At 33.1% G+C, this 22,040-nt stretch overlaps 1 protein-coding gene across 3 annotated transcripts in view; it reads left to right on the top strand.

Moving 5' to 3' along the window:
- The window catches only part of LOC149906952 (uncharacterized), a 48,579-nt gene extending 31,230 nt beyond the window's left edge, over window positions 1-17,349 (top strand). Inside the window, exons 1-2 of one of the 3 annotated variants that reach the window (XM_090103995.1) lie at window positions 7,099-7,332; window positions 14,845-17,349. In XM_090103995.1, coding sequence (XP_089960121.1) covers window positions 14,846-15,331 — 486 coding nt within the window. In that variant the 5' untranslated portion in view covers window positions 7,099-7,332; window position 14,845 and the 3' untranslated portion in view covers window positions 15,332-17,349. Of the gene's footprint in view, window positions 1-7,098; window positions 7,333-14,216; window positions 14,454-14,844 lie in introns of those variants that run through there. The other 2 variants (XM_090103994.1, XM_090103997.1) reach the window with 2 other exon arrangements.
- The last annotated feature ends 4,691 nt before the right edge of the window (window positions 17,350-22,040 follow it).

Raw genomic sequence — 22,040 nt, 5'->3', positions numbered from 1 at the left:
TAAAACTCGATGCCGAATGCCGAACTCTACAGTCATGACAAAAATTATGTTTCAAATACAATTGGCATGTTCTTTTACACATAAATCCAATAGGTAACCATTTAAAAACAGTTTTTATTGAAAATGAATCTTGTTATTGGTTTTTGATATGGAAATATATCGCTGTTTTGTGTGATGTGAAGTAGTACAATGTACATATAAATATGTCAGTGAAAATGGGTCATTTTGTTCGATGAGATCTCATTTTATCGAATCTTATATTTGAAAACATGTTTTTTACACATTATTTAATGCTTATCTAGATATCTTTTATCTATTTAACTCAAAAAGCTCATTCGCAGCACGACGAACAGCATGAAAATTACTACAACATTCTAAAAATAACATTGATAATATTTTTTTCCTAATATGTAATTCTTTGTAACGCACATTACTAGAATGTTCTTATCTTATTTACGCATCCTACTCACCGGAAAAAATTCAGCATAAAGCATGCTTGACGGTACTTGCGAGCAATTTCATATGACTGAGTGATGTTACAGTGTAACGTAGGAATTAGCTAGTGCAAGCTTCTGAAGGACACTCCTAGAGTCCTAGCGTAAAGACGTTAGAAGTACACAAAGGTACACAATTTATACTACTACACTCGATGTGGAAAAATGGATTATTATGAAGAAAATAGCATTTACTTAGGGACTAAATACTAAAAATGTTTTAAATATATTAATTACTAGCGGTCCGCCCCGGCTTCGCCCGTGGTACATATTTACGTTTTCTCTACATAAGAACCATCCTCGTACTTCAAGGAATATAATAAAAAAATAATTATCGAAATCGGTACAGCCGTTCTCAAGTTATGCGCTTACCAACACATTTTGGGATTCATTTTTATATTATAGATTACAATGACATACTGTATTTGAGAGGGTTTGTCGATACAGTCAATATAGGTCGTAAAAAGGTTATTTTTAAACGAGCCACTATTTAATATAAATATTGAAAAATTGTTATTGATGTAGGAATTTAATTAGCGTTTACAACGATTTGTTGCTGTTGTACAACTTCTGGATATCTTTTACTATTTTTGTTACTTATATCTGTTCTAAAATTAAACAATAATATCACACACGCTATCGCTAATTAATTAATCTTTTTTGATCGTTTATGCCATTATTATTATTTCTATTCGTCTATTATTATGTAGATTATACTTAATTTATAAATAGCGAAATAATACTATTTTATTTTTATAGCGTTATTTTTGTAATTTTGTTAGAGTCAAAGGTTAAAAATGCGTAAAGCACTGTGTCCTTGACGCTTTTAGGTGTTTTACTAAGAAAATACTCAAAACCTATTTAAAATTAATATTATTCTATATGTATTAATTACAGTGATAAATTATATAATAACGATTAAAATACTTGTTTTGATTTATCTTTTATTGATGAAGTCTAGTTTTAGATCATCCTAAACTACCTAACCTTGGAACAAAAATATCACTATACATATTGTTCATTTGGAATTCATTACACGTACGAAAATAACCCGAGATAATTATTACATCGCTAACTCATAAAATCACCTTTTTAATTGCGTCTTTACTTTTGGTTTTTACAGTGACAGCTGACAGATGTCGTTGACTCTTGGCGTGTTCCCAGTAACATTGATCTGTGAAAATATTTATATGGGTTTTTTAGTAAAAACTCAAGCCCGGATTAGTGCAATGAAAAAATGTATAACTTTTATAAGGTGAAAGATTTTTATAACATAAAGCGTTTGAAATACATACTTACCAATATCTATATATTTTGCTTATTAAATAGGTATGTAGTTACTACATACGAATTTTTCGAACAATTTTTCCTTATTTATTAGTGGCTATAGCAATTTTTTTTGTTAAAAAATAAAAATTAATACCTATAATATTTTTTTTTGTAAAAAATTAATATTTAATAATATACTTTCCGTTCATTGCATTGTGTGATTAGTTCACTAGACTCGTTAAAGTATCATCCATTAATACGAATTGTATACTGAGTCTAAATAAATAATGCATAATTATTCATTAATATTACGATGATGCATAATAGATACAATAAATATTCTAATAACAGAGGCCACTTCAATTTTTCTTTTTGTAACCGTGACTTATTGTAACTTCATCACTAAAACCTGTATCTCTGTGTACCTGTAAACTCAGACTTGTTCAAACTAAAATGCAACACGTCCATAGGTGCCTTCGTTGTTACGCTCTTGTTAATTTCACGAACACAAAGAGTAATGTATAATGATAATCTATTAATCACACTGGAAACAAAAGGATGAGACGAAACGTATTAAAAACAATTACCGGTCCGTTAAGGTTTTACGTACGAAGTTTATTTGGCCATCGACCTATGTTATGTCCTAAAAATTGCCCTATCGTAATTAGTATGAACAGGATACGAGCATTTCCAATTTAGGCGCCTTTTATGGCGTGGGCGAACAAAAAACAGTATATTGTCCTCTATAAGCTTTGAATACTAATGGCATGTAAATATTAACGTGTTTTGATTGAATTTCAACAAATACAGCTATTCTTTAAATTGATATTTCTATTGTTTTACAATAAGCAAAGTTCAATAGCACAAAAAGTAATACTAATCTTAAAATTTTTTCGATAAATTTTGGCATAAAAATTTAACTCAATAGTTACAAAAACAGCATGTTATGAATGTTTAGTTATTTGAAAAAGTAGCCGGTTAGCCAAGCTTGTGATTTTAAACAAATTATCCATTTTATCTGACGAGTCGATAAGGACTACAAACATAGATAACATGGATTCTCAGAAGTAGAAAGGAATCCAACAATGTCATATTACATCAAGATTTTATACGAAGCCGGCCTTTTATGTTTTCTGTAAGAATGGGCAGGGTTTCTTTGTCTCTTAATGTCTTATTGAATCAGGTAACACTCATTCTTACGTAATATGGATTTGAAAATTTAAAAATGGATTTATTTTAAACATTTATTCAATTGTTTTTTTGTTTTTGAAAAATTTTGCGATTAATGACAATAAAAATAAAAAATAGTTTATCAGTTAAATAATTTGGGCAACAGTACTACAAAATTAAGGTACCTACCAATTAACTATTAATCAATAGAAAAGTATTTTACTTTCTTCATTCAATTACAAAATACTATACGTTATCGGAGTTATTGTTATTGCGTGTCACGTGTAAACTACTAAAATTAACACGTGACTCTACATATAGAGTTAAATTAATTTTAACTGATTTTTCTTTCCTTATTCAACTAGTAAAAACATTTGTTCGATGATCGATCCAGCTACTTACTAACTTCGAGAAGTACAAAAGGAGTTCTTATCGATTAAAATAAAAGCCAATTAGCGTGAAAACAAATACTAGCAACCAGAGGCGGCTCGCCCTAAGGAGCGCTGGTGCAGTGAACTCCCATAAATAATTATACTAAAATCATACTCCTTAATTTAATTATTAACATTAATTATTACTATTTAAAATCAATCGTAATCTTTAAAACTACTGTTAATACCAATGAATATATCCATCATTCCATCATCCCATACACCTGTATAATACCTACTGTATTATGTAACGCGCGAAGCGGTGCGCTCACGATTGCGCTCCAATGAAAAAAGATTTAGTACATTTCCTAATACGAAATCCAATAGGAGTGAAAGAGAGGGTTTTGCCAGAGCCCTGCGCGTGAAACAAAAGATTTTCTATGGAAAAGTAGCAAAATTCGGTGCGCCGCACCCGCAAACGTTGCCGGTTCGTTTTTACCGCCCGGCAGGACAGCGATTGCGACGTTGCCAGTTGCTACGTCTATAATATAAACAAACACTCGACTCTCGAGTCAACTTCAATGCACGCGCGCGATTCATGCAATTTTCTAATTAAAATTATAAAATACGTGTTGAAATAGCCTGTACTTATCAGTATTACTTGTGAGTGTTAAAATGAACAATAATTATAATGTGGCGTTCATTAAAAAGTGTGATAAAACGTTACAAATTCGGCTTGAATGTAAAGCTAAGGGACCGCCACGGCCTGAACTTGATCTTACGTAAAAATGTACGACAAAAACGAAAACATATACGCGTGTGTTTAAATCTGAACAATATGTAAAAAAACCGTGGTTGTGTGGTTGTGATGAAAGCAACAACAGATATTTACGAATGTCTTGTCGCTTTAAGTTATAGATATTTTTGCACACCAAAAAGAAAGACGTGTGTAGGTATTTCCTTTATAAGTAATTTTTTTGATAAATGTACTGCTTTACACCATGTATTTTCAGTGTTTTATTTCAAGTGAACACCCATAAAATTTTGTCACGAGCCGCCTCTGCTAGCAACCTTTCGTAAGTTTCAGTGGAGCGCGTTAGTAAATCATTAACACATTTGAAAACGAATCGAGCTAACAGACGTAAAAAGTTGATGGGACTGTCACTTTTTTTTCAATAATCAAGGACTGGCCGACTCAGAGCGACGCGGCGGCTTATCGGTGCCGACCTCTCGGCTATTTTCGGAAGCGCTCGGTTGTGTCGTTCGCGCTACTATCTTTGTTCCCGCTACTTCTTCAAATCCAATATCAACAAATTGTTTTGTAATCTACTTCGTGAAGATTGTACCGGTTTGTGAAATTTAAATGCAATTGATGGATTTACATGTTTGTAAAAAGTATGATATGTGTTTTCCTTAACGTATCGGATTCGGGATAGGTGAATTAAATGAACGCAATTGGAAATAGTGAATATGAAGCAGCTAAGTACTCGAAATATTTTTATTGTTAAAATTAGCAACGTTAATTCTTTGACTCACGACGGTAGCTAATAGGAGTAGGGAAACATAAAGGGGCAGATTATTACAATTTACATCAAATAACGCGTGGAACTTGAAAATATTAATATGCTGATATAGATGACTGTGTAATCTATTCATTGTTGAAAAACAAACCAAGATCAGTGCGTATTGTTTGTCTTGCGGAAATTTCCAAACAAAACACACTGACACGCCTGTAAAACAAGTTTCAAGAGAATAATTTAAATATTTTATTGGCATGAATTCTGTACTGCAACGGCACTTGAAACTTGAAATGGTTTACATTTACTTTATAATTAAATTTCGTATCACCAAATCGTTTAGCTTCAAATTCATACGTTTGCCTATTTATCTGTGTTTGTAACGCTCACTATTATTTGAAATAAAACGTAACCCTTATCAATATACGTCATAAGCGATGACTATTAAATTCGGTGATAAAAGATAAGCCAAGAAAAATATCGCCCGAGTTCTGATGTTCAACCTATGGCGCTATCGGTCGTTGTCACTTGTTTACGGAGGTTTTCAACAAAAACTTTGCAATAATGATGTCATCTGAAATAAAAAATTCAGGTAAAATTGTTTTTCCTTATGAAAATGACGATTTAAATTACCTTTTAAAAATAAAAACAAAAGGTCATAATTCACCTACTTTTATAGTTGGTAGAGCATATTAATTAATTATCTACACACTTTTTTATCTAATTTCTACTCTATTTTACAAAAGCTTTCCATTTAAAGTGAAAAGGAAAATAGACGAAAGCATCGCCCTAAAATCCAAATAAAAATTCTCACATCCCTACAATTAAAATGTATTTATACGCAATAGAATTTTGAGACCGAAACCATCATCTCTATTAAAAGCATCGATTTAACGAGTGGAATGAGACTACAGAGTAAATATGGGTCGGCTTGGTTCGCGTGTAAACTCGCTCTGAGCGGACGTACGCGTTTCAAAGCAGGTAATGAATAACAATATGTGCCACGCAACTCATCACTCAGTAATTAAATTATTATATCATCCATATCATTCGCAAACTTATAATTAAACATAGTGTTCGATAGAAGAAGACTTTCCATTTTAAATTGGGTGTTATATGCGCTCTACTTTTTGCAGGCTCGAGTTTAATCGCAATTATGTAATAGCCAAGAATGCAATAGTGCCTAAACAGAGATTACAGAAACGTTTCGATCGCGGCCAGTGCGAGTGTCGCTCATGGCACGGGGTACGGGCGCAAGCCGCACGGGCCACGGAAGTCGGGGAACGGTGCTTCGGCCTTGCGGAGCGGCCGCGCGCCGAAGGTGAAAGTCTTGGCGCGCAATTATTAAACCTCGACCCAACATCCTCTTTTATTCGGGTTAAACAGTGACCGCACACGTCTCGGCTCTTAATAAAAAATACACAAGTTTTACACACCGAAGAAACAGAATATATCTTCCAGCGGGCATCATTAACTAATGCGCGTTCAATAGAAAGTTGTGTTACGTGTTCGCTTAACATCACCCGCATTTTTCTAATGGATCTATTGTTTATTAATTATTCACCAACTTGTTCTCGGTAATATTTTACCTGGTTTACCCTGTGTGAACCAAACAGTGAAGTCATTCAGAAGTAGTCGAAATAATAACAGTAATCTGTATAGTTTATTATAGCTCCAAGCAATGTAGTACACCTTCACGCATGATTGAATATGGCAATTCGAGGGTCGGGCAGCTGCTTGTCAATGTTTGGCTCCCATTCAAATTAAACTCTATTGTTATACGCAACACTGATAAAATTACGCAGGCGAATCTTTTAGCACCATTACAGCATCTTGAAGCAGTTTTCCTTTAAAACACTTAGTAGATTGTTAATATTGATATTTGAGAGGCAATAACCATAAGCTCTACAAAAGTACTCCACGAACATAATGTGTATACGTATAACATTAAAAGACTGAGATTTAATAAACAGGTAGAAACTTTCTGTTTTTAATGTAGAGCACGTATCACAGTTACGCATGTATGACCGAACAAAGATAATTATAGAGTTGTGTACATTATAATCGTGTAGAGCTGTAGACCATTTAATAACTTGTGCAGCACGCGAAATGGCCGGGTTAAAAGGTTAAATGATGAATCAAACACAGTACAAATAAAAATTATCAAAAAGGCGGATTACAGTAAGGATAATGAGGTATCCTTTGCTAGGAAGGGTCGTGGTGAGCGAGCAGTGCGCGCCCTCTTTATCACAAGTTCGTACGGCACTCGGCAGTGACGCCGCGCGACGCGGCTCAGTTTGGCGCGAGAGCCCAACGCAGAAGCACGTGTCGCTTCCCTTCAGTTATGTATCGGCTGTTTGTACAAGTGCTAAGTTGATCGTTTTATGTGATACAGCTTGTTGAGGTTGGCATTATGTTTGAACTAAGCGCTCCATTTTTGAATAGTTAACTGAACTGTGAAATTTGTTTACCATAATTTGACTTTTGTGTTTTGCACTTGGAATACGACAGGTAATTATTAAAATTAATTATGTAATTAATTGTTTTGTTTTATTTACTTTTTTGCGCATAGAAATATTTCAAGTTGAACCGCACCTGGCTTAATTATTTTCAGGTGACATTCGTTAATATTAAAATTCATAAAATTTTGGTTTAACTAACCGTTTGGTAAATTACTTTCTCTGAGCACGAATAGTTATGACGTATTAACATTGTAAATAAGCAAGATAAGTATCAGCGCACAATAAACGGCAATATATTTATTTTTAACGTTTAATTTCAAGGAACGCAATTGTTTTTGTAATTTATTGCGACTATTAATTAAATTTTTAAGAATATTAATTTAGCAGTCCTGTTTTTTTTAATTCATTATTAAATAAGTATATGAATTAAATAGTTGTATTATTAATATACATATAACACTATTAAAATATTAATGGCACTTATATTCTCAAATCACTAGTGTCAATTGTACCTGACTGGCCTTTTTGTCGTGATGGTGCTATCTCGCTCACTCTTAGAAACATAGAAAAAGGTAGAGTGTGTTCTCATTTCAAAATTCAGAATACGTTCACTGCGTCAACATCGTTTTTGCATTTCTTTATTAAATTTAGTTATATTAATTCCATCTATGTACTTATGTAGCTATATATTATTTTTACTTTTACTTTTGATATAGGAAATGCAATAATGTAGAGCCTATTTTAATTAAATGACTTTATAACATATTTTTTATATAATAAACCTATATCATGATGCATGTTAGTTGCTCGGAAATTAATAAATATTCTAAGGAATTTATGTGTATTCTTACCACTCTACAAAAAAGGAACAAAATAAAACTTCTCGTAGATTATTATATAATTATTGAAAACACTAAACTTGAAAAAAAAAAGAAAGTAAGTAGGTAAGTAACGTAATTATCGTTATGAAAAAGTTTTATTACATAAATCTAAAATTATCATCCTTAAATGAACTTGTTAGTAACAAGAAGATGGCGGCCGATAGAGTCATAAAATAGAGTTACCAACTTAAAAAATATCAATTACCATTATTAGCATAAGTTATGATTTATTGTACCTACTTATTTAGATAAAAGATTATGTCAATTTAATAAACTCGCTTTTGTATAAAACTGACTAATAAAATAGTAATCCAATTTACACACTCAAGTAAATGACTACGTTCATATTTATTTAGCCGGTTTTCCTCTCTTTTACCAATCTCAGTAACTCCAATCCTCTACCATTACGAATACAAATGATGCTAGTGTAATTTTTCTCATTTCTGAAAATTATAGTTAATAATAAGTTTGGCTTATCGCCAAGGGTTGTTTCTGTATTAGGAAAATAACCTTATGATATTTAGAAATAAAAAGCTTTGCGTACCTAATAATATGAAAACCTTCTTGTGAGTAAAAGAATGCCGTGACGAGTTAATAAAGCCAGAAAAAAATATTCTACTATTTACTAATCAATTTTAATTAAAAAGAATGTACTTAACTTGAACAAAAAATGAACATGTTACTTCCAATGTTTCAAAAACAAACTATGACTATTATTTATGTTACTAAATCATACATAAGTATCATCTGAGAATGTGATACAATTTATTACGATTTAAGTAAGGTCGATTTTTCAACAATAAATTAAGTAACATATACAGTCGATACAACGACTGCGACGCCATTATATTTCTGATTTATTCGTCTTGCAACCATTCCATTGTCTGTTGGAAAGCACTCACTTTGTTCATATTCCATAATACACCGGCAACGTACATCGCGCATTGTATGGAAATTCTGATTAGGCTTCGTGATAAATTACATGCTATTAGGCTTTTATAGCCGCTGTGGACAGTTATATTTTATAACGGAATGTCGTCCTGTTTAAAAGCAAACGAGAAAAAGATGTGGATAAAAAGACACTTAAATCTGTTACATTTTGCAGAACTGTTTCTCTATTCCAGGATTCGAGTTGGCTCTATGAAATTATGCTGGTTAATTTTTGAACAGTTGCAGACGTAATGACTGTGCTCAGTTATTTTACCACTTTTTTTCCTTATTGAATAAATTTTATCTTTACATATAGTAAAATTTACGGAACATAGCACAAACATTTTATTCTCAGTCAAGGCGCTACATTGTCCTCTAGATTCCGGTTTGTCCATTATTGTTGTTAAACTATTACCCTTCACATCTATTTCATTTCCTCATTGAACTCATCCTTTATTATCTGTATCAAGATATACTGGTTTGTTAATCATGATGATTTAATTAATTGTCAATTTACGTTCTTTTGCCAGCGTGACGTTAGATGCACGTGCATGATCTATTTGTGCTCCTACTGTCTTAATATAGTTTAAATTGTATAATCTGCATTGATCGTCCACTTACGGTTATTGTTCGATATCAATGTAGGTATTACACAACGCGTATTATCACAGCTTGTGATAAAGTACTTCAAATTGGCCTTGGAGGTATTGTTTTCGTTTTCATAGTAATTCTATCTGGCCGTGTAAATAAAGGACAGATGTATCTTAATTATAAACTAGTTACTAGATAATAGTTGGTATATTTAAATAACATTGGTCCTTCCTTTTAAATATTTATCAAAATATCTGTGTTTTTTGGACAATTTGCAAGGTTATAAAACTAAAGGATAAAACCGAGCTTTTCTGAAGGTTGCTTACGATACATTAAATATTGTTCCACTTTATTTTTTTGCCGTTTACCTACATTCCTAGATCAATCATTTGCGCGACACTTTAGCGGGAATGTGCTAACAGGGACCCATAATATGAGGCTTTATAAGGTTTAACAGCAAAGAAATAGCACCTAGAGAAAGTTTAATAATTCAAATTAATAGTGCATAGATGACGTCACTCGTGTTACGCATCGCTTCAACATTGCATATGAGGTTGTGCAATGAAATCATAACGCTATATTTTATTAATAATTACTTAGATTTATTTATGGAAATGAGAGTATCACTGGTATTCGTATTGTCTGGGTGTTGGCGGAACGTACGTATACAAAAACATGTAGGTATATCTACGTCTTTGTTATTTCAAACTCGTTACTGGTTGGTCAAATTATGTTTTCGTTTAAATTTTCTTTATTCGTTTTCTTTATAACTCTTGTCGGAAAGGAGTGGAATTCTTGGTTGAATTTTTTTTATCCCGAACTTGTCATGAGAAATTCATTTAAACTGAAGTAGTGAATGAAGAGTAAAAGATAATATCATTATAGGAAGTTAGTGATTTGACATTAACAAGCTCATAAATTGGTTGAAAACAATGACGGCAACAAAAAACACAGTCATCATTAATTATTGGGAAAAACTAAATGTTATCCAACGAAAATCAACATAATTTTAATTAAATTATTTTAATGAAAAATGTCTAATTAACGATTGTTTTAAATACAATGAAGTAAGATTTATTGGGTCTTTAAAATAACTCCGGAAGTTTCGCCGAAAACCGATAAAGAATACATTGCTTCAACAAAATTTGGTTGCGAGGGTCGTCGGGTCGTTGTACCTCAAACCAGACTTATATTAACCACAGATTATATTTCAAATGATATCCTTGTATGTTATGTGGACCAAATTTGACTGTGGATCAAAGTGGGTTTAGTGTGTACCTAGTTAATAGTAAAATGGTCAGGCTGGTAGCTGTGACTTAAATATTTTAGATTTTTAAGTTCTGGAATCAATGGTAAAGCATAAATTTAGTAATAAAATATATTCTTGTTATAAATACGTATCTGTGTATATTAATTTCGCTTTTAATTCAAAGACACGCCTACGTGTACTTCGACATAGGCACACTTAACTTTGGTTTGATGCTAATTTTAACTAATGAATTAATAATAATTGAAATCTTATAAAATACGCTTCTAGCAATTTCATTTCTCGAACTTAGTTATTGCTCTTTGATGTTAGTCGCAGAATGTGTTATAAAATTAATAAGTAATACCTTTATTTAGGAGTAATTAACGCTTTTATTGGAAACAAATTTAGTAATTTACTATAAAACAATTATGTGTATGTTAGTTTTCATTTGCTTTTTCAATTGTTAATTATGTTTTAAGATTTTTCAAACGTCTAGATTTTATTTATTTATTTATTTATATTTAAATAAATACTTACAGCTTTTTACTTACAGCTACATTTTTATTAACTTGTTCCTTTTAAATTGTATTTTATTATTCGTTTACTTAAATCAGTTTAAGCGCGTAAGATAATATCAGAATAGCTTTTACAAGCTCCATGATTGCGTCGTTACGCTAGTGATGTGTTATCATACTTGCATGATGTAATTTGCGATCCTGTAGGTAGTACAGAAGGACAAACTAATTGAAATTGTTTACTCTCAACTCATAAGAGCAGTTTCAAAGGAACGTTTCAGTGGATTCTAGGTGAATTCATTGTTCTGCGCGTTTATTAGATGTGTATCGGATGTGAAATTGATTGCACGTTTTTAAAGAGATAAAGGTAAAGCTAAATTTGAATTCAAGTATGTGGAACTTCGTGGCTGAAGTTGCGACTGAATTAGTGCAGGAATAACTGAGTATAACGATGTTAATAAAATGAAAGTTGCTAAAACATCCTTACATAAAGGTCGCGTAAACATTCTTAAACTGTTTGTAAATAAGAAGTAGATTTTTAAACATTTACATAAGATACTTATAATTATTATGTATCTCTTATATTTTATTTTTGTTTGTTTTTTAATAAAATAAAAATGATTTTATAATTAAAATTCCACACCCGGAACTTACCGTTACGCCAACACGACCATTCGCTTCTGTTAAAAAACGAATCCATAGTGCATAGACTATAGAGGACTCACTCATACATTATTTATATATATTGTCTATGGGTTTCATGTGAGTTGCTCGTGCGAGACAGAGAAAAGAAAGTGCAGGTAGTGGTAGCTCGAGTCAAGCAAGATTTATTAGATCGTAACATGGGGTCGCCTGCTTGCCCGTCTGTCGCTTTACTCTAAAAAACTAAAACACGCCTCATGCCTCAAATATGCTAAGAATACCTCCAACCATACTTTTGTTCATTGTCATACGTTGATTAAGCTACTCCATTTTTAACAGTCGATACATCATACATGATTTACGTGTGCATTTAGTTTGAATTTATAAATACTTACAGCTTCTAAATAGAGATTGAGTAAATCGCACAACAATAATTAAGAGAGAGTTATAAAAATATAAATTTGAGCAAAGCGGCCATTTTAAAATAAAAACACGTACAGTGTAACGTCTTTTCGATAATATGATTGTGACGGCACGTGTTCACGGAGCTAAATCTAGCTTACATCAGAACTATAAAGTTCTAGTTGCCTCTGACAGCAGTTCAGTATAGTGTAATTTCCAACCAATCTCCATTGTATTTCCCTCTAAGTGTATGCCTTTTTTTCTTTTAGACATTATTGTTTTTGCTCTGGTTAACAAAATTAAAAAGATCGATCCATCTTTCATAGACAAAGAAAGCTAAGAGTACATTCTACACAAAGTATAGTTAGAATACAAATTTTCCGTCCAGACAGTGAATAACTTCGATACCTTTTTCATATTATATATTTAAGCATTCGAACTTTGGCTGAACATTTTGCATTTTGTCGTAATTAAAATTAACTTTTGAATTATCCGCAGTAGGTATATATAAATACATAAATATTGAAGTAGGCTCTGTTATACTGAAAATTAATACATATTTTCGTATTTTACTAAAAGTTATCGCATGCCGCTACTGCGCTGACGGCATCATAGAGCATTTTTTTAAAACCAAGCTATAGACATAGCTGTATTGATTAAGAAACTGCGACAAACTCAAGTGCATTCCATTTTAAGAGTGGTGTTGCGTAATCTCTATAGTCACTTTATAGGCTATTAGATAATGTATGAAAAAATTCTACCAAGGATTATAATCGTATGCGTTTCCCGTTTGCGATCCATTAATTAAAAATGTTCCTCCGACTAGATGGGGATTGGAGATGCTTAATGAACTAATTGACATTTAGACTAGACGGTACTAATTATTTTTTTTTAACGAAAAACAATCATTAACATTATTTTACAATCCAAATCCAGTAATGGATAAGTTTTTATCTCGTAATTTAAATCTAAAAGTAGAGTAAAAGATTTAGATTTGTTAAATCTTTTAGGATCGTTTCAATTTCTGAGAAACAACTTCTGTTCATAAATTGTATATGAATCCTCTGGCAGCGATGTTCAAGATTTAAGTCAATTAATGGAAAATTACGGCACTTTATAGCGTGCTATACGGGTTACTTCCGGTTTATCAACAATCCGACTTTTGTAACTTTTGATTATGACATTATAATTCTTGATTCCTAATTTATGCAATGTTATAAGTAAATTTGTTAATACAACCACATACAACCCTCAAGGGCAAGACGTGTTTGCTCTTGACAGTTTCTTTTTTCTTTTAATTTATTATGATGCTTAATGCTGACTTCCGCTTCAACGAGCAATACCAAATATATATTATATTTATACACTTATTTGTGAGTAATAAAATTATTTTCCGTGTAATAAACGTTAGATATGCATCTTTAGGATCTGTCGTTAGCGCTTGATCCGGTTCTATTTAAATATCTGCATGAAAGCGGTCGGTGGCATTCAAATTGTTCCTAACTATTAAATTGGCGTAGTTAATCGTCAGATGTTTTCGTTTGTTTTACTGGCTCCTAGACATTGTCGTTTTAGATGTATGTCGTAAACAAATAGAACGAGTCATTGCAGTCAATATCGTTTAAATGACGGTTCACAGCTACGTCACCCGTTTCCTCCCAGCACGTACGTAGCCGTATACGAGTGACGCAATTGGCTTTTTCAATGTCTTATCTACAGTGAGGTATACTGTCAATTGCCGAGAGTTCGTCGCGCTGCGCACACGCGTCGCTCGCAGCGCTTATTTTTGTTCAATTTGTGCCTTCACACACTCACCACTGTCGAGGACGAAGTGACGAATTGCGCGCTTGCAGTGCCAGTGTTCCGAGCTTTGTTTTCACGTTATCGCCTAATTTGTGCTCTGTTTATTAATGATGTATATGTCTGGATTTCTCATCTTCTCTCCTGAAATACCAGCGAGGTGGGTGCTATAAAAATATTTATAGGTCGCGTATTCATTTCTTGTCAGAGATCCATGATCACTCTGATTTTGAACTATATCAATCTGTATCTTATTGACCCGTTTGCGGCTCTCGGAGGCATTGTTCTTTGACCTAGTACTTGTAATTCCTCGGATTATATTAAAGTGGAATTCATTCCGTAATGCGTATCAGTAAACAATTTCAAGGACTTTATCGCTCTGCGTAATGTTTTTGTCAGGAATATAAACAAACAAACTTAGCAATACCATAAAGTCGCTTTCGTTGATGTAATTTCTATATTAATAGAGATTCGATTTAAACGTCATTCGTCTTGGGAAATAACGCGAGACTACGCAAATGAGTGCTAATGAGTTCATGTTATTGTTACAGAATGACTCCGCAAGAAGAGCGGGAGAGTGCGCGCGGCGCCGAGATCGCGGACGCCTTTGAGGACGACATGTTCGGCCCTCCGCGCACCGAACCGGCTGCGCGCCCCAAGCTCTCCATGATCTCCGCGCGCCTCCGCGCCAACGAGGAGCGCAAGCGGGTCATCGAAATATGCTCCCAGAAACTGGAGAATATCGAGGACCCCGCTCGCGATTTGCGTCGCTCAGTCTGCATCAACAACACCTACTGCCGCTTGAGCGAAGAAGCACGCAGAGAAAAGGAAGCCAGACGTCGCCGCGCGAGAGAAGAATGTGACGATTCGTGGATAGGCAAAAAAGCGCGTCGCGCCGTTGAAGACGAATGCTTAGCCCTCCTCGACGCTATCCCGGAACTGGGAGATGCGAATTTGGGGTGCGCCCAGCTCGCGCGACAGATGCCCCGACAAGACGTCCTCCTACCCCCCGGACTGCTGACAGTGTTGGACTCATGACCGCGCCGTCCGGCGCACCTACACTCTCCGCTGTGATGCCAGTGTCCGAGTGAAGTATGCTCGTGCGAGGTTACGCTCGAGTCGCTGACCGAGATACCGGACGCGTTTTGAACGAGCTCGCCCGTCGAGGCCCTCGCGTTGCGTCTCACGGCGCACCACCTGACCGCTGGACGTCGCGCTAAGGAAACGTTACCCGAACGGATTATCGTCTAGCGAATTCTTATAAGATGAGTACTTATTGTTAGCGCGTTTTTATTATTTAGTGAAAGTTGCTCAGGCGCTGCCGATGGGCGCGGTCCAATTAGTGTTCGACGATCGTTTCGTTAATCAAAGAACTGTGCTGCTATGTGACGTTGAGGTGAAGATGAAATAGTGAAGAATGGATTATTTCGGAGTTTTAGATATAAGCCATAATTAATGTTACATTATTGTACTATAAATAGTTTAATACGTATAGAATATTATAATTATGATTAAGTGATAGTGCAAAACAACTGGGAACGGTTACGCATGATTATGAACTGTACCATTGTTTAGTCCTTGCTTTTAGTATTATTGTGCTGCCTCGAGTGAGATTAAGATAATTTAGGAGGCGTTATGAGTACAAGTTTACAAAGTCAGTAGAAAATGCTTGGAACAAATAGTCGTCCGATAAACTTTGAAAGTAAAAGCTGAGTGCACTGCGCTATGAAGCGTGAGTGAGACGGCACGCATATTAAGAAACACGGTATCTCGCATCGAAGTTACGTATTTGACATGTTCGTAACAAAGGAAAAAATACTTTATATGATATGACGTGAGGTGCTCGTCGCGACCGAAGCGCGTATGTGACCTTACTCGCGTAGATAAGTAAGCCAAACGTTGGGCCAAACCTTGGATCAAATGTTGCATTTTACAAGTCTGATTCATATTAATTTTATTTAAAGTGTTTTGTTTTGCTGTACTTTATTTTATTTGTATATTTTGTTCTTAATGTTACCTTATCCATCTATGCTTGTTACCATATAGTAAAATTGGTTGTTTTCGATCATTGCGTACTTATTGTTTAGTATATTTTTACTGTATTGTGTCATTGTTAATTTATTTTAGGCGAATGATTTAGTTGAAAATGTAACGGTATTGCTAACTGATCGTTGTGCAATAGACTTGTTCGCTCGTTGTGCAATCGGATGAGGAAAGTGAAGTTAGTATTGAAATCTTAATTGTCGCAAAATATATTGGTAGAAGCCCATTTCGCCCCTCTGAATAGTAAATAGGTACCTGTGGGAGGTCGGGAGGAGCCGGGCGTGGGGTGGAGTCGGGCGGACCGTTCCCAGCACTCCTGTGATATTAGCCTAGCCTGTATGTCGTATTTGTGCTAGTACCCCATCCTTTTTTGAATCGTGCTGTGTAAAAACGCTTCAAAAAATTAATTCCTTCAATCGGCAATTTTATACGGTTGGTCCGGTTTATAATATTCGATTGTAGTGCGTTAAGACGTTTTTATCGCGTTGGATATGTAGATTTTTTGTATCGAATTTGTATAATAAGAATGCTTGTACTGTCGCCTCCAGGGTCTGGAATGGACACGAAAGTTGTGAGTTTGGAGGGAAATTATCCATCTGGGCTTAACGTGTACGGAACACGGTGAACGATGAATGCAAAACGTCAATTTAAACTTCCAGAAAGATCCGCTTGTTCAGTAGTTAATTAACATAAAAAAACGGTACCAAATGTAATTTTAAAAATCACAAACGCACATGAAATTATTGTAAAATACTATTGTAGTTTTAAAGACTAGTTACAGATTGTCAAAATTGTATTGTTATTACATAGTATTATTGTCGTCTTTTCGTTCCTAAGTGCCTTGATTTTTTTATTATGAATAATTATTTTTAATTTATAAACGAAACAAGCATTATGTTAATTACAGGCACAGGTCATTGTCCAAATTGTAATGACTCATATTATATATGAAACAAAGCTATTGCTTTACAAATTTATAAAGAAGTAATGTAAATAAAAATCTTTAATTCTCATCCGTTTTGTTTTTTGACATCCTTTTACAGTTTGCCTCAAAAGCTACTTTTATCGCAGTAAAAGTGTAAAGTACCACATACATTGGTATTTAATTACTGATAATTGAACTTGGCGATAGAGGAAAAGAAACTATGTAAATTTGAAGGTTGCTAATAATCAGGAAAATGCAAATGGCATTGAGATGAAGAAATATTTAAATTTAATACGCCAAAATAAATCTCCTCATATGGAGGAATTAATTAAATATGAATCTATTATACCTTCGAATCTCATGAGAATTATGTCAAATTTAACAAAGCAAGTTAACATAAAATTGGCTTATATAACATTATAAAACATGTTGAAGTAAATAAGTATTTCGAAAAGTGTTTTTTTCATACATTTTAGTAGTCTACAATGGAATACAATGATTTACGAAGAATCGAGTGAGCTAATATTGAGTTCTTCGATGTAATTCTTATTTTGTTAGCTGTAAATTGCCGCTGACTCGTGACTTAGACCTGATAGGTTATTAACAAACAGTCAGACATTACTCATAATAATTGCGAGTTGTGTGAAAATTTGTTCAGAACACAATATTATAATTGTATTTCTTCCTTCGATATTCGTCATGCGGTTTGATTTGTTTAAGATATTAATAAAATGTTAAATGGATTTTTGATAATAAAACTTGCAAAAGAGTTAGAAATGCAATACAACCACTGGCTTAAATGGGGCCGAGCGACGATTTTTAACTTTTAAAGCTTACTCTAACAGACAGCTCTATGTGTTGCCAATTTAAAATTCAAATTGTCACCACGATTGATATTCATGTAAGGAGAAATAATGTTCATGATTCCAACTAGGAGAATTGTAGAGGCCTTGACTTTTTGAGCAATGAATTTTCATTTTTGCATTATAGCAAAAACTTCATTTTTTTATTTTTTTACATGAGTCATTTTCTATCTTATCTTTTTTTAGTAAAATTATTTTTGTATCTTTAAAATATGTAATTATTTTTGTTCTTAAAACGCATTTCACTTCAATTTACGTAAAAATAACTTTCATAGAAGCTTACTATCGAGCCGAGTTGCTAGCGCCATCTAGTAAAGATTAAGAAAACAGAAATTATAACGATTAAAATAATTTTACTCCTACATTTGCTTTATAAAGATTTCTTAAATTATGTAGTCATTAATATTTCTGAGGTTTATTTATAAATTAACACATTAGTCATCAGTAAACCGAGCTATTATGATAGGTACCTGGTTACAGTTAAAATTTGCAAGTACGAACCAATCATTTTTTCATGATCTATTTATGTTCCCAAAATTCTAAAGGTAAGCTATATTATGAGATTTGAACTAAGTCTAGGTACCTACTTCCCTTTTTAAAAAGTATCAAAATAAAACAGTAAGTACTTAGGTGTAAATTCATAAAAAAAGTAAAAATTTTGAGAAAAAAATATAGATAAATTAAAAAATACTGAAAAATTCAAGGCACTTAGCAACCAAATAACGAAACAAAACGTTAAGGATAATGAGTTAAGTGAACATTTTGTAAGTGTTATCGTATTTTATAATTGTATAGCTGCTATTTTATAAATGTTTCCTGTCTTAATTTAAGGAATGTTCATATAATAAATATTGAATGAAATATTTTTTATATTTTTTTTTTTCGGTAATACAAAATTAATTAATTTAAGGTTTTTTTAATTTGAGGGATAACGTCAGTTAATGTTTCTTAAAACTTTTTAATTAGATTGGCAAAGTATATACGGGTTTATAGTTTGAACGTGGTTTGAACACACTTGCTACGCGGCATAGAAAAATTACCAGTCATGAGTTTTTTAGAAAAATTGTCACAAAAGTACGACAGCTGGCCACTTAGAGGATGTTTAATTGATATAATTTTTGCTGATCTCCATCATACTTAATAATTATTTACTTCAGGCACAATTCAGGTAATAATTTTCATCGAATCAATTCAGTACAAAAACGTCTAAATGGATGCAACAAAATATGTTACGCAAATATATAAATTAACACCATGTTACATTTTGATGTACCTACTTATAATGTTTTATACACTACTGAATAGATTTTGAAGAAATCAAAACAACAACTAAAAACTGTATCATAACACAGTCGCTTTTTTCAGTTTCAGTGATATTCTATCAATAATACTAGGAACACTTAAATTGTCATAGACTTTTTTTGTAATAATGTTTCATGTACAAAAAGTATCAACAATGACCCATTTAAAGTAACGCACCATTAATATGCTACCACTTGAAGACAATCTTCTACGAGCAACGAGGGTGCAGCAACCTCCCAAGGGAACCTGACCTAATTCGTGCAAGCCCCGGCTTAGAAAAGATACTCATACTCGTATTATGACAACATTTTCCACCTTAAAATCAACATTTATTTGGCAACTATCAAAGCTTGTACCAAAATTAAATACAGAACTTAAAATTTTCTTTCTCAATTAATTTCAAAATATATGCGACCTACTTTGTGAAACTCCTTAAGACCTCAAAGGCTCAGGTACATTATGATAAGAGCGTGTTTCCTTTAAAGCGAAAGGCAAGCAGATTCTTTATCGGCTAAGCATACAGAGTATTCTGTGTATAATATGGAATGAAGCTGTTACCCAATCTGAGTAATTTGAGTATATAACTAGATACAGCCCACGAAGTTGATCGCGTGAAGTTTGTTAACTTGATTTTCTCTGGGAACCTTTCAGATAGCATAATATATTTAATGCGTCCTTCTTAGGCTTCTTGAAGGTAAGCTATTTCACCAAATTCCATCAGTGTTCACTGGCTGTGGCAGTTAGGCATAAAATCGTTGATACAATGTTTACCTCAATAATTATTATCTGATAGACGATAGTAAACTCTTCACATTACTTCCAAACGAAATGGATTTAGAATATATATTTTGTCATCTCGCCATAAAAAGTATTCTCTCTATATATTTATTATAAAATACCAATTTAACTCTATAAAAACCTCAGGTATATTATTAATTTAATTATAATACTAAGAGTGTAAGTATTATGTTTTTCAAATTTCCCACTGAAAAGACTGACATTAAAAAAAAACTTGTAATAATGACAGATTTCACTTTGGAGAGGGACATAGATTCCTTTGGTCCTTTAATCTTTATATATTTATGCTTAAAACGATGTCTACTAGAAAAACTGAAAAAAAAATGTTACTGAATAATAATTATTGATCTTGATTAGATTTTAAAGGATAGAAATCTGAATGTGAAACAGCATGCAATCCCACTAGTAGAACCTATGCATTAAATAATATTATATAATATACCTAATATTAATGCACGTCATGAGGAAACACGACAGCTTATCTATCAATACAAATTTAACAATTAATTCCCCGAAATAACGTCATCCATACGATTCCAAATGGAACCCAAGATTTAAACGGATTTTCCGAAACTGTTCCTATGTACAACACTTCTGTTTTTCTATATTCTTACGAAATGTTATAATAAGATTATTAAAATCTAATGGGACCTTTCTTCATGTATAAAATAACGATTTATAGTTGTTTACCCTATTTGTGATCATTGTATTTTGACCTTTTTCTCTTCTTTCTTCTAATTTTATAGATAATTATTACTTTATGCCTTCTTCTTTATTATTATCTCCTAAGTTAAGTTTAATGTAAAGACCGTAGGAAATAAAGGCTAGCTCTATATAGCAAAGATAACTCAACTTGAGAAAATCAATAAGTAAAATAGGTATGAAATGCATCCGCTCCATACAATGAGACTGAACTATTCAATATCTACTAAAAACTATAATAGGAAGATATATCAAACTTGTTTTCTATCAATTTAACTTCAATCGTTATCCAACCAACCGATACAGTGTCGCTATATAAAGCGCTTGTTTCAACGTCTCTTGAATAAACTAACAAAAAGATAAAACGCGTCAAAATTGTATTTAGTTCTACGCTTGTTCTACGTGTATCAATCTTGTTCCAATCAGATTAGAATCACTTATTTTAATTACCATAACCCGTAGCAATAAGTTAAATATGTTATGCGATTCGGAAAATCAATTTACATCGCAAACCATTAATTCACGGATCGCTCAATACTTACCGTCGACCATTATAAGTTGGTCTGTCACGGCTGAAGCCTGGTGTTACTCGTCATTGTGGAATGAATCCTGAATGGCGTATAAGGGGTCATGATTGAGTGGTGTTTAATAAAAGTAACCCTCGCGATAAATACAATGCTTTGCCAAGGGCTAGGGCTATGCCCTTATGTTGACTAAGATGCGGGGACGGGAAGGGAATAGTGGTTGCAGTCGCTCAGATATAAGTATAGTCTGTCTGTTTAAAATTAATAGCCGGTGAAACGTGCTACGTCAAATATTTCAATTTCACGTCAAACAATTCTTACTAAGTGCAGCATTTATAATGAGAACTAGATAGCAATCAAGTAATTAATCTCAGATTACGAACGTAAAAGGTCATAAAAACACATTTTATCACGAATATATTTTGAATAGTCCCCACTATTGGAACTATATGGAACCCACACTTTCTAAAACAATAGCGTCAACCCACTGCGCCAAAACTGATTACAAAATACATAACCATCATACACAAGTACACATACTCACGTTCTGTATAGTATTCTTTTCAACTTATTGATAATTTTCTAATGTT

The sequence above is a fragment of the Colias eurytheme genome, chromosome 7 (assembly GCF_061535395.1).
Source record: "Colias eurytheme isolate Ceu_HAF_F1 chromosome 7, ilColEury1 Martin Lab GWU primary, whole genome shotgun sequence".
In the NCBI taxonomy this organism is placed as follows: domain Eukaryota; kingdom Metazoa; phylum Arthropoda; class Insecta; order Lepidoptera; family Pieridae; genus Colias; species Colias eurytheme.
This window is presented reverse-complemented; position numbering and strand designations above follow the sequence as displayed.